Source organism: Myotis myotis, unplaced genomic scaffold (genome assembly GCF_014108235.1).
Source record: "Myotis myotis isolate mMyoMyo1 unplaced genomic scaffold, mMyoMyo1.p scaffold_m19_p_11, whole genome shotgun sequence".
Lineage (NCBI taxonomy): Eukaryota > Metazoa > Chordata > Mammalia > Chiroptera > Vespertilionidae > Myotis > Myotis myotis.
Window position 1 is genome coordinate 73,925,533 of NW_023416315.1, and position 15,785 is coordinate 73,941,317.

The window sequence follows — 15,785 nt, forward strand, 5'->3', positions numbered from 1 at the left end:
TAGCATTTAGTTACATTGTGTGAGAGATTCAGATTTGTGAATATGAAAATAGTACTTATAATGTATATTTCATAAATGCATATAGATGAAGAAGAATAAACTAAAACTGCAGGATAATCTAAATAGCTCCCCTAAAAAATTACCCATGGCATTTTAACGCAATGTTATTTTACCAGTACAAATTTAAAGTTCATAGTAATATAATTAGTAACATGTAAAATCTTTATTACCAATCTTAATCTTTTGTTATATGACTGAAAATTATTTTATGGCAGTACAATTAAAACAATGCTAAAAATGTCAGCATAACAAAATTAAACTAAAGTAACTACTACAATATGGTACCCCAAACCAGCTAATTTAAATGCAAAATACTTCATAAATGCTATTTATCTGAGTTAATGCATATTAAGGGCTTTAAGGAGTAGTTTGTGTAACTGAAATAAACAAAAAATAAGCACTGTGCAGCCATCTTTACTATTGTTAAACATGAGGGAAATATTAATTAGGTCTATAATAGGCCACTTGAGGAAAATGTATCCACATCACAGCTTAGTTAATATAAAGGGGGCTGGCAGGCTTTCCCGTGCTTTTAAGAGGAAAGCTTGAAATGCTTAAAGTTGTCCTCATACAAATAATGGTATGTTGTTAACTATGACAGCTAGACTGAAGATGCTCAGAATATTAAGTCTGTGATTTGAAAAAGGAGTTCCAAAATATTAGACCATTTTTTTCTGTCATTCATAATGACTCTCCCAAAGTTTTGTTTTTATAAAGTGGGAATATGGAAGGGTTTAAAAATAAGATTATTAAAATATTTAAATATGCCTGGTATAGAAACTGGAAAATATAGAAAAGTGAAAATAACCACCTAGATTTTCACCACCCATAAAGTACTACACTTAATATTTAGTATATTTATTTTTTGTTTCTGCTCCTTCCTGGGTAATTTAAAAAATTTAAATAAAAGATAGTTGTTATTATATCCTATAGAATATTTATATTTGTAATGTAAAGGAATCTAATGAAATACAAAAATCACTAATAATAATGATTCAACTGTACTTTCCTTGTATTATTTCAACCTTTCTTTTTGAGACCCTCAAAAAGTAATGCTAGTTACATATTTATTCCCAATTTTGTTTTATTTGCATGTAATTTTGAGGGTTATTCTTAAAAACATGGTTAGCATTTAAATGACTTTAGTAAACTTTGCACCATAAATTTGAGAGAAACTAGATGTTATAGTGTGTTTATTGCCATCTATAATAATAAAAGCATAATATGCAAATAGACAGAACCGCTGAACAGCGAAAGAACTATCCAGGCGACCTTCTGGATGACTTTCCAGACAAGCCGGGGCTGTGAGGCCCTACTCTTACACGGATTTCGTGCATCGGGCCCCTAGTAATTCGATTGTTGAGAATGGAACTTTGAAATGCCAGATGATGCTACACATAGCAGTTGTTTGTTTTATATTTTGTAGGTCCCCACACACCTGGAAAGTCCTGCCAGACATCAAGTAAAACCCTCCATGACCCTTGACCACCAGATCCTCCATCAGACTATTAGGCGATCCCACCCTTCAACGCAAAGCAGTGTGCTTGTGGTGCAGCATGCACACCCATCCCCGGAGAGTGTCCCTGGCGTCGCTGGAAATCCACTCACCACGTTGCTAACTCTTAGGAAAGAAGATGACAATGTGGAATGGCATGTATGTCTAACAGCTGCTTATGAAAATGTATAATGAGTGTTTTTTTTAAGTATTCAAAGAAATTGAGGTTGACATTTTGATAGTAAAAATTCCAAATTCAAATTCGCTTAACAAAAGAGGTGTCTTAATTCATTAATTTGTAATAATTAGTTATGCACACTAATTATGCATAATACAATAAAAATTTATGTCAATACTCATTTCAGATATGTATCAATATAATTCAAAATAATCTCTAATATATGTTAAGAATATTTAGCTTTGGGGAAGCATGGAAAGATCTTTGCTATAAAGTGTAAAAAATGAAAATATTTTCTTTTTTAATAAAAGAGATTTCCCTCAGCTGAGAATCAAGCACAGTCCTTCACAAGTAGAGTATTCAATAACCACTGAAAGACTTATGGGTCCATTGCACATACTGGAACTTAGACTCTTACCACTTTACTGATAATAAGCCAAAGTTTATTCTGGAGTTATTTGGCTTTTATTAATATAAACAACCTATACTTAGACTCTGTATGATAACCATTTAAAATGTTTTTTTTTCTTAAGTTTCAGGTATACAGCATAATGATTAGACAATTATATAATTTAAAGTGTCCCTCCTCCCCAATACCCACCTGGCACCATAAATACATAGTTATTATTGACTATATTCCCTATGCTGTGACTATTTTGTGACTATCCATTTGCACTTTTTGATCCCCTTAATATTTTCACCCAATACCCCACCCCACCTCCTCTATGGCTACCATCAGTTTGTTCTCCATATCTATGAGTCTGTTTCTGTTGTGTTTGTTCATTTGTTTTGTCCTGTGAAATAATATGATATTTACATTTGTCTGCCTAACTTATTTCACTTAGCATAATGCCCTCTAGGTCCATCCATTCTGTGGTAAATGGTAAGACTTCATTCTTTTATTAGTAGTCCAGTAATATTCTATTATATACATGTACTATTACTTCTGTAGCCAATCTCTACTGATGGGCACTTGTGTTGCTTCCATATCTTGGTTATTGTAAATAATGCTGTTATGAACATAGAGGTGCATATGTTCTTCCTTCCCTCCTTCCTTCCTTCCTTCCCTTCCTTCCTTCCTTCCTTCCTTCCTTCCTTCCTTCCTTCCTTCCTTCCTCCCTTCCTTCCTTTTTTAGTAAATTATTCATCTGTAATTTAAAACCAGAATTTGCTAATAGATAGATAGATAGATATTGTACATATGTGAGATAATATGTACAGATAAATAGGCAATATATATATATATCTGTTTGCTTATTATTTTTAAAATTTAAATTGTTTATTGTTTAAAGTATTACATAAGTCACCTTTTTCCCCCCATTGACCTCTCCCTGGCTCTTCCCATCCCCCAGCACATGCCCTCACCTCCCTACTGTCTGTGTTCATTGGTTATGCTCATATGCATGCATACAAGTTCTTTGATTGATCTCTTACACCCTTACCACCCGCCTTTCCTCATAGATTGGACAGTCTGTTCAATGCTTCTATGTCTCTGGTTCTATTTTTGTTCATCAGTTTATGTTGTTCATTATACGTTCTTTCATAAGGCAGTTCCATTTTTAATTTTTTGAGGTAACTCCATACTGCTTTCCACAATGGCTGCACCAATGTATTCTCACCAACAGTACATAAGGGTTCCCTTTTGTCATATAATTGCCAGCACTGGCTGTTTGTTGCTTTATTAATGACTAGAGGCCCAGTGCACAAAATTAGTACATGGGGGAGGGGTGTGTGTGTGTCCCTCAGCACAGCCTGAACCCTCTCCAATCTGGGACATTCCCTCTCACAATCTAGGACTGCTGGCTCCCAACTGCTCACCTGCCTGCCTGCCTGATTGCCCCTAACCGCTTCTGCCTGCCAGCCTGATCACCCCCTAACCACTCCCCTGCCATCCTGATAGATGCCTAACTGCTTCCCGGCTGGCCTGGTCACCCTTAACTTCCCTACCCCGCCAGCCTGGTTTTCCCCAACTACCTTCCATTGCAGGCTTGGTCACCCCAACTGCTCTCCTCTGCCAGCCCAGTCACCCATAACGGCCCTCCCCTGTAGGCCTGATCGTCCCTAACTGCCCTCCCTTGCTGGCCATCTTGTGGTGGCCATTTTGTGTCCACATGGGAGCAGCCATCTTGTGTGTTGGAGTGATGGTCAATTTGTATTTTACCTCTTTATTGTATAGGACTAGTGGCCCAGTGCATGAAATTCATGCGGGGGGCGGGGGTGGTATTCCTCAGCCTGGCCTGCACCCTCTCCAATCTGGGACCACTTGGGGGATGTTTTCAGGCTGGCCACACCCTCTTCAGTGTGGGGGTTCCCACTGGAGTGCCTGGCCAGCCTGGGTAAGGAGCTGAGGGCCATTTTCAGGCTGGCCATGCTTGCCCCCAACTGACTCCTACTGACGGCCTGATCACACCCAATGCCCCCCTCAACAGCCTGATCACCCACAACTGACATCTCCTCTTGGCCTCTAACCACCTCTACCTCAGCCCCGCCACCATGGCTTTGTCCAGAAGAACGTCTGAAAGGTCTCCTGGAAGGATTCCTAGTCTAATTAGCATATTACCCTTTTATTAGTATAGATAGAGGCCTGGTGCATGGGTGGGGGCTGGCTGGTTTGCCCTGAAGGATATCCCAGATCAGAGTGGGGGTCCCCACTGGGGATGATGCCAGCCTGGGCATGGGGCTGGGGCAGTTTGCAGGCCAGCCACGCCCCCATGGGGTGAGGGTTTCCACTGGGGGGGCATGGCCAGCCTGGGTGAGGGGCTGAGGGCTGTTTTCAAGCTTGCCACACCTGGTTCAGGGTGGGGGTCCCTGCTGGGATGCCTGGCCAGCCTGGGTAAGGGGATGAGGACCGTTTTCAGGCTGGCCACGCCTGCCAGTGGGGTCCCTCACCCTGATGATTGCCTGGCCAGCCTTGGTGAGGGGTTTAGGGCCGTTTATAGGCTCCTCCCTCGGGCGACCCAAGCCTCCCACAAGCTCTGGGCAGCTCTGTGGCTGCCTCCCACAGGCCCCTCCTTTGGCAGCCAGCCCAGGCTGGTGGGAAGCCTGCCTTCCTCCATTGCTGGGGGTGACCCAAGCCTCCCACTGGCTCCGTGGCTCCTGCCATCTTTGTCCCGGTAATTTGCATATTCCCTCCTGATTGGCTGTGGGGTGTCGTGGGGGTACAGTCAATTTACATATTTGTCTATTATTAGTGTAGATAGCCATTCTGACAGGTATGAGGAAATAGTTCATTCTGGTTTTAATGTTCATTTCTCTGATGATTAGTGATGTTGAGCATCTTTTCAGATCTCTATGTATGACATCTTTGGAGAAGTGTTTATTCAGATTATCTGCTCATTTTTAATTGGATTGTTATTTTGGTGTTGAGTTGTATGGGTTCTTTATAAATTTTGAATATAAACCCTTATCAGAGGTATCATTGACAAATATCTCCCCACATTCAGTAGATTGTATTTTTGTTTTGTTGATAGTTTTCTTTGCTGTAGAAAATCTTTTTAGTTTGTTGTAGTCCCATTTGTTTCTATTTTATTTTATTTTTCCCTAGCCAGGGGGATCTATCAGAAAAACAATTACTAAGAGAAATGTCAGAGATTTTACTTTCTGTTTTTTTCTAGTTTTATGGTTTTGAGTCTGACATTTATCTTTAATCCATTTTGAGATTTTCCTTGTATGTGATATAAGAAGGTGATCTAGTTTCATTTTTTATATGTACCTGTACAATTTATCAAAAATCATTTATCAGACTATCTTTACCCAATATTTTGTCTTGCCTCCTTTGTTAAATATTAATTAAAAATATGGTTATGGGTTTATTTATGGGCTCTCTAGTCTGTTCCATTGATCTATATGTCTGCTTTTATGCCAGTGACATTCTGTTTTAATTACTAGCCTTGTAGTATCTATACTAATAAAAGGGTATTATGCTATTAAGAACAGAAGACCTTCCGGCCGTCTTTCCAGACAAAGCCATGTGGTGGGGCTGAGGCAGAGGCAGTTAGGGGCGATTGGGCTGGCAGGGGAGGGCAGTTGGGGATGATCAGGCCAGAAGGGGAGTCAGTTAGGGGTGATCAGGCAGGCAGGCAGGTGAGCAGATAGGAGCCAGTAGTCCCGGATTGCAAGAAGGATGTCTGACTACTGGTTTAGGCCAGATCCCACAAGGATCGGACATTCCCTGAGGGGTCCCAGATTGGAGAAGATGCAGACTGGGCTGAGGGATACCCCGCCCTCCCCGCCCCCCATGCATGATCTTCATGCACTGGGCCACTAATAATTTGATATCAGGTAGCTTGATACCTTTAACTTTGCTCTTTTTTCTCAAGTTTACTGTGGCTATTTTAAGTCTTTTAAGGTTTCATATAAATATTTGGATTATTTGTTCTAGTTCAGTGAAATACACCATTGGTATTTTTATAAGAATTGTGTTGAACCTAAAGGTTGCTTAGGTAATATAGACATTTAAATGATGTTAATTTCTTCTAAGTATAAAAATGATATATGCTTCCATTTTTTTGTATCTTGTTTGATTTCTTTCTTCAAATATTACCATTTTCTGAGAACAGGTTCTTTACCTCCTTTGTTAAATCTATTTCTATGTATTTCATTATTTTTTGATATGATTATAAATGGATTTTTTTTTTTTTTAGTTTCCCTTGCTGATAGTTCTTTTTTTAAAAAAATATATTTTATTGATTTTTTACAGAGAGGAAGGGAGAGGGATAGAGAGCTAGAAACATCAATGAGAGAGAAACATTGATCAGCTGCCTCCTGCACACCCCATACTGGGGATGTTCCCACAACCAAGGTACATGCCCTTGACCGGAATCAAACCCGGGACCTTTGAGTTCGCAGGCCGACACTCTATCCACTGAGCAAAACTGGCCAGGGTGATAGTTATTTTTTTGTATACAAAAATATGATCCATTTCTGAATATTTCTTTTATATCCTGCTACATTTCTGAATTCATTGATCAGTTCTATTAGTTTTTTGCTAGAATCTTTAGGGTTCACTACATATAGTATCATGTCATCTGTAAATAATGGCAGTTTTACATCTTCTTTTCTAAATAGATGCCTTTTTCCCCCCCTTTCTTCTTACCTGATTGCTGTGACTAGGATTTCAAGTACTATCTATATATATAAAAGCCAAGTGACTGGAATGACCATTATGACTGGAATGACCGGAATGATCGGTCGCTATGACACACACTGCAGCCGGCCTACCGGCCCAATCTGGAGCAGGGCCAACTGGCCAACCTCCCACAGCCCCACCCCCTGGCCCTGATTGTCCAGATTGAGGCAGGCTGGCTGGACCCCACCCATGCATGAATTCGTGCACTGGGCCTATAGTGTTGAATAATAGTGACGTAAATGAATAATCTCTGTCTAGTTTCTACTCTTAAGGGAGACACTTGAAGTTTTTTCCCCATTAAGTATAATGTTAGTTGTGGGTTTGTCAGATATTGCTTTTACTATGTTGCATGATGATCCCTCTATTCCAACTTTCCTGATACTTTTTATCATTAATGGGTGCTCAGTTTTGTCAAATTTTCTACAGCTATTGATATGATCATATCATTTTTATCTTTCATTTTTGTAGAGAGAGGAAGGAAGAGGGATAGAGAGATAAAAACATCAATGAGAGAGAAACATCATCAATTGGCTGCTTCCTGCATGCCCCTCCTGGGGATTGAGCCTGCAACCCGGGCATGTGCCCTGACCAGGAAGCCACCCAGCCACCAACCTCTTTGTTCATGGGTCAATTCTCAACCACTGAGACACACTAGTCAGACTCTTTCTTCTTCTTAAAGAAGTCCATTTAACATTTTTTGTAAAACTAGTTTGATGGTCATTAATTCCTTTAGCTTTTTCTTGTCTGCAAACTTCATTATTTCTTCTTCAATTTTAAATGGTCATCAGTTACACTAATCTTGATTGTAGGTCCTTACTTTTTTGCACTTTGAATATTTCATGCCAAACCCTTCCAGCCTAAAATGGTTCTGTTGAGAAATCAGCTTACAGTTTAATGGGAGCTCTTTTGTAGGTAAGTCTGTTCTATTTCAGCTTTTAGAATTTTCTTTTTGTCTTAGACCTCTGCCATTTTAATTATAATTTGTTTTGGTGTGTGCCTCTTTGAGTTCATCTTGTTTAGGACTACCTTTGTTTCATGGACTTGTGTGTCTTTTTTCTTCACCAAGTTAGAGAATCCATTGTTTTCAATCCCTTCCTCTCTTGCTTTTCCTTTTGATACTCCTATGATGCAGATGTTGTTACTCATTATGGTATCTCAGAGATCCCTTAAAATACCCTTATTTTAAAAAAAATCTTTATTCTTTTTGCTGTTCTGATTCGGTGTTTTCTGCTGTCTTGTCTTACAAATTACTGATTCAATTACCTGCTTCAACTCATCTGCTGTTGATTCTTTCAAGCATATTATTTATTTCAAATATTGTATTCTTCATTTCTGTCTGATTCGTTTTTATGGTTTCTGTATCCCTTTTTATGCTTACTATCTCTTTAAATTTTCACTGAGTTCATCCATTCTTCCCCTAAGTCCCTTGAAAATCCTTATAATAATTTTTTGAACTCTGTATCTGGCAGAGTACCTGCCTCATTTCATTTAGTTCATTTTCTGGCAATTTCTCCTATTCTTTCACTTGGGGAATGCTTATTTGTCTCCCCATTTTGACTGTCTCTATGTATTTGTTTGTGTATTAGGTAGATCTGCTATGTTTCCCAGTCTTGTTATGGTGACCTTATATTGTAGGTATCCTGTGGGGATCATTTGCACAGTCTCCCTGGTCACTTGAGCTAGGTTCTCTGGCAATGTTTTTGTGTGGCTTATGTGAGCCTGCTTGTGGTAGTTGTGTTTTGATTTTTGTTGGCCTGTTTTTGGATTGCCTTTACTCTTTGCTCACTGAAAGTGAATATTGACCTGGACCACAATGTACAAGCTGCTTTGCAATGACTGATCCCGCAAAGTAAATCCCTCCTGCAGTGTCTGGTGCCCACTGAGATTTTCCCTTGGGACATGTCTCTTGTGGCGCTAACTGTGTCATGCTCTAATGTGGTCTGAAGCCAACTACAAGGTAAATGTGTTGGTTCTGGAGCCTCTTGGGAAAATCTGGTGGAGGTCAGTGTCAGACACTACCTGTGACTGGCTCTGGGCTACCTTTTAGGAGCTCCAAAGTGATCCACAAATTTTGGCCACCTCTGCTAGGCCTGGGTGCACATAAGAGGGGCCAGGATTCAGACCATAGCTGACTGACATCAGCACTGAGTCCAGGTCAGGTTAGCAAAAGGCCCAAGGCACCCTGAAATCCACCTCTGTTTTCCAGACACCTGTTAGGCTCAGTCCTGAAAGAGCTTCTTGTGGTATACAAATTCTATGAGGTAGTTTCTTAGTGAGTCACCAGGTAAGGGCCAGTGGTGTTTACCAAGTTGTTACAGATTCAAACTTCATGCTAATGCTGGGTCTAAGGCCATTCAGCAATTGTCCCAGAGTACACCATAGCCATCCACCAGCTGCCAGAAGCCCAAGGATCTTTATGGTAAGGCTGCGACTTAGAAAGTCATCAGGGTGAGGCCAGCAGCATTTATCAGGCTAAAAACACCAAGATTTGGCCATGGGGAGGAAGGGCTCTACATAGGAATGGTGGCACCCATTAGGTTGGCAAGAGAAAGAAGGCCCTCAACCTAGAGCCACACAATTCTGTTTCTGACAGTCCCAGAGTTTGCCCAGACCTCCTCAAGAGTCCTCCATGAAAGTCTTTACTGTGGGCCCAAACTGGCTATAGCATGCAGACTCCCACACAGGGTCCAAGCTTGGAAGAAAGGAGCCACAGGGAGTCAGAAGGGTGAAGCCAAGTCAGTTTCCAGTGTGATGCCATTTGATGCTCAACCCAGTAAAGATAATATCGCTGGGTGGTGTAGAAGAGGGCCTCAGCCTAGGACCTTAGCTGCTGTTCCATTAACCTTCTTCATAAAGCCACACTACCCAGTCCCTCCCTGCATGACTCTAGTTTGTTTTGATCTGCTTTTCCTCCGTGATGTTCAGGATGAGTGGTCATGGGTGATATTTTGTGTGCTGGCCCTTTAAGAGGGAGCCTGATTTTCTAGCAGAATCCTGTCATTCCCTAGCAAACAAACCCTTGCTGATTTTCACAGTCAGATGTTACATGGGATCCTCTTCTTCTCTGGTTCTGGCTGAGGATCATGACTGAAGAATTCTTGCTCCTCAGGGCGGACCTTAGAAGCTGAACTATGCCTTCAAATTTCTAATGGTCCCATGTGGATGTCAGGCCTTTTCTTTTCAATGTTCACCCTTCCAGTGAGTCTCAATGTGGCTTTTTCTATAAATCCTTGGTTATAAGACAAAGGTTCAGCTAGTCTTTAGTTGGTTATGCAGGTTGATTGTTCCATAATTTAATTGTTCCATAATTTTGGTTTGGTCCTAGGAGGAGGTGAGTTTAACTTTCACCTACGCTGCTGCCATCTTGGAAACTCCCTCAAGATATTTAGCTTTAATTTTAAAGGTTTTTGACTAAATTAATTTACATTATTTATCAATAGTTATATTATCTTAAATACACATTAAAATAAAACAGGCAGAAGTTTGAATAGTAGTACATATGTGCTCTAGAAATGTTCATTAGAATAAGACTAATAACCTTCTTGCATTTTGGAATTATACATGGAATATTTTACTATTGATTATCTACTTATTCATTTCTACTTTTAAAAACTACTGTTCGGCCCGAACCAATATGCTCAATTAATATTTGACAAAGGAGGCAAGAACATACAATGGAGCCAAGATAGTCTCTTCAATAAATGGTGCTGGGAAAATTGGACAGATATATGCAAGAAAATGAAACTAGACCACCAACTTACACCATACACAAAAATAAACTCAAAATGGATAAAGGACTTAAATGTACGACAGGAAACCATAAAAATTCTAGAAGAATCCAAAGGCAACAAAATCTCAGACATATGCCGAAGCAATTTCTTCACTGATACAGCTCCTACGGCACTTGAAACGAAAGAGAAAATGAACAAATGGGACTACATCAAAATAAAAAGCTTCTGCACAGCAAAAGAAACCATCAACAAAACAACGAGAAAACCCACTGTGTGGGAAAACATATTTGCCAATGTCATATCTGATAAGGGCCTAATCTCCAAAATTTATAGGGAACTCATACAACTCAACAAAAGGAAGATAAACAATCCAATCAAAAAATGGGCAAAGGACCTAAATAGACACCTTTCAAAAGAGGACATTCAGAAAGCCAAGAGACATATGAAAACATGCTCAAAGTCACTAATCATCCGAGAGATGCAAATCAAAACAACAATGAGGTACCCTCTCACACCTGTCAGACTGGCTATCATCAACAAATCAACAAACGACAAGTGCTGGAGAGGATGTGGAGAAAAAGGAACACTTGTGCACTGCTGGTGGGAATGCAGACTGGTGCAGCCACTATGGAAGACAGTATGGAGTTTCCTTAAAAAACTGAAAATGGAACTCCCATTTGACCCTGTGATCCCACTTCTAGGAATATATCCCAAGAAACCAGAAACACCAATCAGAAAGGATATATGCACCCCTATGTTCATAGCAGCACAATTCACCATAGCTAAGATCTGGAAACAGCCTAAGTGCCCATCAGTAGATGAATGGATTAGAAAACTGTGGTACATCTACACGATGGAATACTATGCTGCTCTAAAAAGGAAGGAACTCTTACCATTTGCAACGTCATGGATGGAACTGGAGAGCATTATGCTAAGTGAAATAAGCCAGTCAATGAAGGAAAAATACCACATGATCTCACTCATTCATGGATAATAGAGACCATTATAAACTTTTGAACAATAATAGATACAGAGGCAGAGCTGCCTCGAACAGATTGTCAAACTGCAGCAGGAAGGCCGGGGAGGGTTGCGGGGCAGGAGGTAGGGGGATAAAAAAAAAAAAAAGAAAAAAAAAGAAAAAAAGAAAAAAAAACTACTGTTTACTACGAGGCACTAAAGATGCCAAGTGAATGAGAGTATCTAGCTTCAGGGAACTTATACTTATTGTGACTTAATTGTATGTGAGCCTTCAAAAAATGTCAAAGAATGAATTGTACTGGGAAACAACTAGAACTGGGGAAAAAACTTTTTTTAATATCTCAGAAAAACTATATTAATAACTGAACTTTCTATTCTTTCCTTTTTTTCTTTTTCTTTTCCCATTTGATTTGTTAGAGGGAGCCATGGTTCTATGATCTCCCAGGTTTAATTTCCCAGTATACATTCCTGATGGATATTACTGATTTCAGGTCACTGCTTTTTAGATATTAAGTCCGTAGCCTCCAGCTATAAAAGAGTAATGCTTAATATCCTATTATTTGAATTCCAAATGATAAAGATTTTTATTGTGTGTACAAGTTTTATGTGAATCTGGAAGAGGTAAAAAACATAAGAATCTGGTATATTGTTTAATGAAATATAAAACAACCACAAAACAAGATTCATTGAAATCCAAAACTGAATATAAATCTCTACATGTATATTTACTTAAACTTTTCAATAGTTGGTCTATAAGGAATCCCCCCTCCCAAATGTAGAACTAGATTCTCTAGTCACTCTATGAAGATCATAAAAATGTATGTAGAACGAAAATCATCTGTACAGTAAATATTAGAACTAACCCAGTACAATTTATCTTACAACCACGTTCTTCCAAAGTTCATTTCCTTGTGTGAGAGTTATTTCTAAAGGAAAAAGACAAATCCCTAAGGATATGCATATGCCAGCCAATTCTAGGCAGAACCCAGAAAGGATCTTATTATATGTCTTATGAAATAGGTGTTCTAAAAAAAAAAGAACGAATAAATAACATATATCAGTCTTCTCAGTTTTTCTTAGTAAATGTTTTTATTGTTAGGCACACAACTTACTTTCGAAAAAGTAATAAGTTCATACATTATAAGAGAAATTAATGTGATCTTTGTGAGCTTTTAGGTGATATCGGCCAAAAGAAATTGCATGGCTTGGAAGGGTTGACACTCTAGAGTAGTCTAAGGGGAATGATCACATTGATTACAGACAAATTTTATTAGTCACAATACTTCAAGATATGTATATAGAAGTCTCTTCCATCATTGATGTTCTTTAAATCATAATTTAAGTCAATGTTATAGTTTTAATCAGTGTGTGTTCTCCTTGAATTTGACTTGTGTACACATTTTCACATCCTGCCGTCATTCACATTCTGGTTATCTTTAAAAGCTAAGATGTAACCTATGTTTTGCAATATTCCAATATTCTTTGACTGGTGCTAGGAATCCATGTAACAATGCAGAACTTGTGCGTTCTTTAGAGTCATACACTGTGACTAGCTGTGTGGTCTCAATTCTTAACCTTTCTCGTCAACATTTCTACACCTTGAAGAATTGTTTTGATGCTTTCACTTTTTGTTGTTGTTATTAATTCTCACCAGGGAATATTTTTCCATTGATTTTTAGAGAAAGTGCAAGGGAGGGGGAGAGACAGAAAGAGAGAAACATCAGTGTGTCGAGGATCGAGCCTGCAGCTAAGGTATGTGTCCTAGACCAGAATTGAACTCAGCACCCTTCATTTCGCAGGCTGATGCGCTATCCACTGAGATAAACCCACTAGGGCTGATACTTACATTTTAAAGTTCCGAACCCAAGGGCAGTGTGGCGGCTCAGGAGATGGTGGATGCTGTCATCTTTTGGTGTTTCTTTCCCCTAAGCTTGTCCTCCTGTGACATTAAGGAACGTTTCATTAATTCAAAGAAGACCCCAGAAATCAGAGCTACCACAGAATAAGTCCTTGAGAGGACCCTTAGATTCAGGATTTGGGGGTTGGAACTAGGAGTAGCTTTGTGACTAAAGGCCTCTGAGACAATGAAATACAAAAATAAAAAGTGGCATTTTGCAATATGGGTCTTTCCAGGATAAATTCCAAATTTGTACTCATGGCACATAGGACCCTTCTACACTTAATTCTTGTCTCCTGACGCACACTTATGGTAGTGCTCTGTGTTTTGTTTAGCCCTGTTGGTTTCAGCCATATGATTCTCACAGTGGCCATGTTTTCTCTTTTTATCTTTTCTTTACCAACTACCCATTCATTCTCCATTTGTCTGCATAATTTCAACTCACTCTTACAAATTCATTTCATGTTTCTTCTCTAGGGTGCTTTCCCTGGTGGTTCTCTGTGAGGAACTGGGTGCCTGTTCTCTGGGTTTTTATAGTAACACATATTATCATATGGATAAAAATTGAACTTATCAGAGGATTTTTCACAGTACAAACTACACTTTAATTATTCATTGCCTTGTTTTTCTTATCTCCTGTACCTTTTAGGAGCTCCAAGTTGAGGGGAACATGAAAAAAAAGTAAGCACATAATTATAATATTATGTAGAAAGAGCAACGGTATGTGTATATAGGAACCGAGATATGCTGTTCTTATCAGAAGAATCAATAAGACTTAGAGCAGTGGTTCTCAACCTTGGCTGCACATTAGAATCACCTGGGAACCTTTTTAAAATCCTGATTTCTGGGCCTCATCCTCCATAAATTCTGTTTCTTTGTTACTAATGTTGTGGCCCCACCCCATAACAAAGAAACAGAATTTTCGGAGGATGAGGCCCAGAAATCAGGATTTTAAAAAGATTCCCAGGTGATTCTAATGTGCAGCCAAGGTTGAGAACCACTGACTTAGAGGAAAATGGCTAGTGGGATACTGAGCCAGGTGAGATAGCATAAACCAAGAATAGAGGTGGGAAACAGCATGAGGTGAGTAGAAAGTGAGAAGCAGATTATGCAGATGGTGGTAAAAAGAGAGGCCAGAGAAGTAGACAATGGACAAATCACAGGAAGGCTGGTACTCTCTGTTAGGCAATATCACATCCTTAAGGGTTTAAATGTGGGGGCTGTACTGACATAGTCAGGTTTGGCTTTAATATTATTCTGTCAGCTATGTAGGAGAAGAAGCCTGAGTTGAGAAGTTATTTCTGTAGTGCAGGGAGAGATGATGAGGCCCTCTATTTGAACATGTTAGGACTGAAGTAGCTGTGAGACCACCATGTGGAGATGCTGGTGACAGCTAGATATTCAAGTTTGCCTTGAGGAGAAATTATATAGACTGAAGCAAGAGATTTGAGAGTTGTCAGCAGGCAGGTGATACTTGAAAACTTAAATGAGAGAGTTCCTGAAGAGCAAGAATCTACTGAGAAGCGTGGTGAACCGGGATAGGATTGAGGATATCACCGACATTTAAGGGTGCTCAAAGGAGAGGGGCCATCAAGATAATGTAAAAAGATAAGCAGTGTGGTGTCACTGGAGCTAAAGAAAGAGTTAGCTTAAAGAAGAAAGGAATGATCCACACACTTAAATGTTGCAATTGAGTCTAGTAAAATAAGCACTGAAAAATACCTATTGAATTTGGAAGTCAAAAAGTCAAAGAAAATAGCAACCAAAGGGATTTCTTTAGGATAGTAGGCAAAAGCCATTCCACCTTGAATTCAGAGTTTATAGCAGTGGGAGAAGTTGAACTCCATGGATATTTGCGATGGTTGTGCAGAAAGATAATAGGACAAAAGCATAGAGAGTAATAAAATGAAAATTGTTCATTTGATCTGCCAGAAGGTCAAGATTGGATATAAAGGAAGGTTGTAGTTGATGAGTGAGATAATGGAATTCAGATTTTAGAAATGGAGTAATTTAGAGGATGACATGACCCAAGGCATGGTATAGAGAATAGGTGAAGAGTTAAATTCAGATTTATAATGTTGATAGTGGTGAGCTACAATATTCATCAATAATAGTTACTTTATTTTTACATAGAATTCTGATGGTTGTTACTGTAGGTATTTTTAGGTGCACATGCCTTTATGATTGCTTGGAGTTATTTTTTCTTTAAAATCTTACCTTACATTTAATATGGCTTAATACTAAAGTTGCTACTGTGGCTTTCCTTATAGCCATATTTGTGGTACAACTTTTTAGTTTGCTTTAAGCTTTCTCGAATG

The 15,785-nt window shown here is 39.2% G+C and overlaps 1 protein-coding gene across 4 annotated transcripts in view; it reads left to right on the forward strand.

Annotated features, from left to right (window-relative positions):
• TFEC (transcription factor EC) overlaps positions 1-15,785 on the forward strand; it is an 84,796-nt gene that overhangs the window by 36,177 nt on the left and 32,834 nt on the right. For all 4 annotated transcript variants that reach the window (XM_036328917.1, XM_036328920.1, XM_036328919.1 and 1 more), the window contains one exon: positions 1,487-1,714. In XM_036328917.1, coding sequence (XP_036184810.1) covers positions 1,487-1,714 — 228 coding nt within the window. The remainder of the gene's footprint in view (positions 1-1,486; positions 1,715-15,785) is intronic.